This window comes from Homalodisca vitripennis, unplaced genomic scaffold (genome assembly GCF_021130785.1).
Source record: "Homalodisca vitripennis isolate AUS2020 unplaced genomic scaffold, UT_GWSS_2.1 ScUCBcl_8921;HRSCAF=17236, whole genome shotgun sequence".
NCBI classification, from domain to species: domain Eukaryota; kingdom Metazoa; phylum Arthropoda; class Insecta; order Hemiptera; family Cicadellidae; genus Homalodisca; species Homalodisca vitripennis.
In genome coordinates, this window is record NW_025785027.1 from 1 (window position 1) to 2,276 (window position 2,276).

Sequence of the window (2,276 nt, forward strand, 5' to 3'; positions counted from 1 at the left end):
ACCAGTTGCTGGGAATATAGCCAAAAAACTAGAATTGCCCTTGCACAGATTTTATTACTATTTGAACAATGTCATAAATGCAATTTTGTGTTATAGCTGAAAAAATACCATCCCCTCGGGAGATCAGTAGGGTTTAAAAGATAGAATTGCCCATCTTACTTTGTCTCTCACAGAAAACTGTTTACTCTCCCCAGACTAACAATTCTACTGGTGGGCCAAGTGCATCCAATACTCTCAGTTCCAATTCCATTAGTAGGCGTGTTGTCTGGTTGAACAATCGGGATGGAAAAGTGAACACTAAGAAGTGACTCCATTCTCCCCTCCCGGCTGCTCTCCGTGGAAATTCCATCCTGAGAGTTTTCTGAGATTACTTTTTGGAGACGAAGCTACAGTTAATCTGACCTTTTAAAACACTTTCACAGAAGCTCAGCCAGGACCTCCCATTTTGACTCCTCTCAATTCAAGGTTGTGAGCTGGAAAGGAGGATTTTTTGGTACCTACCAGTGCTCTTAAAGAGCCTTCTCGTGTTTTATTTATTTTCGTATATCCTGAATTCAGCCAATGAACTTTTCCAGTTTGCTACCTCACAGGACAATGAGGCCTCGAAGACAACGAGATCAGCAAACCACTTACCTCGAAGGCCAAGAACAGCAATCCACTAACCTCATAGGCCGAGAACACCCAATCCAAGTACCTCGAAGGCCAAGAACAGCAATCCTCACTTACCTCGAAGGCCAAGAACAGCAATCCACTTACCCTCGAAGGGCAGAGAACAGCAATCCACTTACCTCGAAGGCCAAGAACAGCAATACCACTTACCGCGAAGGCAGAGAACAGCAATCCACTTACCTCGAAGGCCGAGATCAGCAATTCCACTTACCGTCGAAGGCAGAGAACAGCAGCATCCTACTTACCCACGAAGGCCAAGAACAGCAATCCCACTTACCACGAAGGCAGAGAACAGCAATCCACTTACCTCGAAGGCCAAGAACATCAATCACACTTACCGTCGAAGGCAAAGAAAACAGCAATCCACTTACCATCGAAGGCCAAGAACGAGGCAATCCACTTACCTCGAAGGCAGCAGAACATCAATCCACTTACCTCGAAGCGCCGAGATCAGCAATTCCACTTACCTCGAAGGCCAAGAACAGCAATACCACTTTACCTCGAAGGCAGAGAACAGCAATTCCAAGTAACCCGCGAAGGCCAAGAACAAGCAATCCACTTACCTCAAAGGCCCGACAACACACCATTCCAAGATACCGTCGAAGGCCAAGAACAGCAATCCACTTACCTCAAAGGCCGAGAACAGCAATCCAAGTACCTCGAAGGCCAAGAAACAGCAATCCACTTACCTCAAAGGCCGAGATCAGCAAATCCACTTACGCTCCAAGGCCGAGATCAGCAATCCCATACGTACTTTCAAAGGCCGAGATCAGCAATCCACCTTACTTCAAAGGCCAAGATCAGCAATCCACTTACTCTCTAAGACTGAAAACAGCAAATCCACTTACCTCAAAGGCCGAGAACAGCAAACCACTTACCTCAAAAGGCCCGAGAACCAGCAATCCACTTTTTACCTCAAAAGGCCGATATCCAGCAATTCACGTTAGTTTTTTTTAGAGTTGGTTTCTAAACTGTTAGGTTTGTCTACATTCTCTTCTGGTTTTGTGGATGATACTAGCAGTTTTGATAAACAACTGCATAGACTTATAAACTTTCTAAAGCAAGGAAACTACTGAGTTTTCTATCTAACGACTAAGCGAGACAATTGACTTCAGTTGACAACCAGGTGTGGCATACCACCTAGCAGGCACAGTGCCCGAATCGTGTCCCAGCATGGGATTGAGACAACTGAGATAGTGAGATTTAATTTTCCAAAAAAATAAAAACTTATGAAACAAGATTATTTAAGGAATAAAAATCTAAACCACATTGAACAAGTTGCGTGGTTAGATAAAACTAAACAATAAAAAAGGAAAGGTCTGATAACAGTCCAGTTTTCTCTGAAAAGGAGCTTTGATGTGTCCAGATCACTGCTGTATACAGAAAGTTTCTCACTTATATTTACACTACAAATAACGTTTAAAATAAAAATACATTTAACGTTTGATAATGAGCACAACTTAATCAATTTAAACTCTAGTCAATCTTATACTTAAATACAATGTTTAAATATACATAAAAGACTAATTAATATTGAAGACTTTAAAGTCATCTATGTAAAAAAATACAATTTTATCTAATGACAATATTATCTTTAACCTTTTGAG

At 41.8% G+C, this 2,276-nt stretch overlaps 1 protein-coding gene across 1 annotated transcript; it reads left to right on the forward strand.

Annotated features, from left to right (window-relative positions):
* Nucleotides 1–594: 594 nt before the first annotated feature.
* Nucleotides 595–1,611, forward strand: LOC124374530 (adhesive plaque matrix protein-like; the record flags this gene model as incomplete). Its single annotated transcript, XM_046832735.1, has 1 exon — nucleotides 595–1,611. A coding segment is annotated over exon 1 (1,017 nt), but the record flags the coding sequence as incomplete, so codon positions are not given.
* Nucleotides 1,612–2,276: the final 665 nt, after the last annotated feature.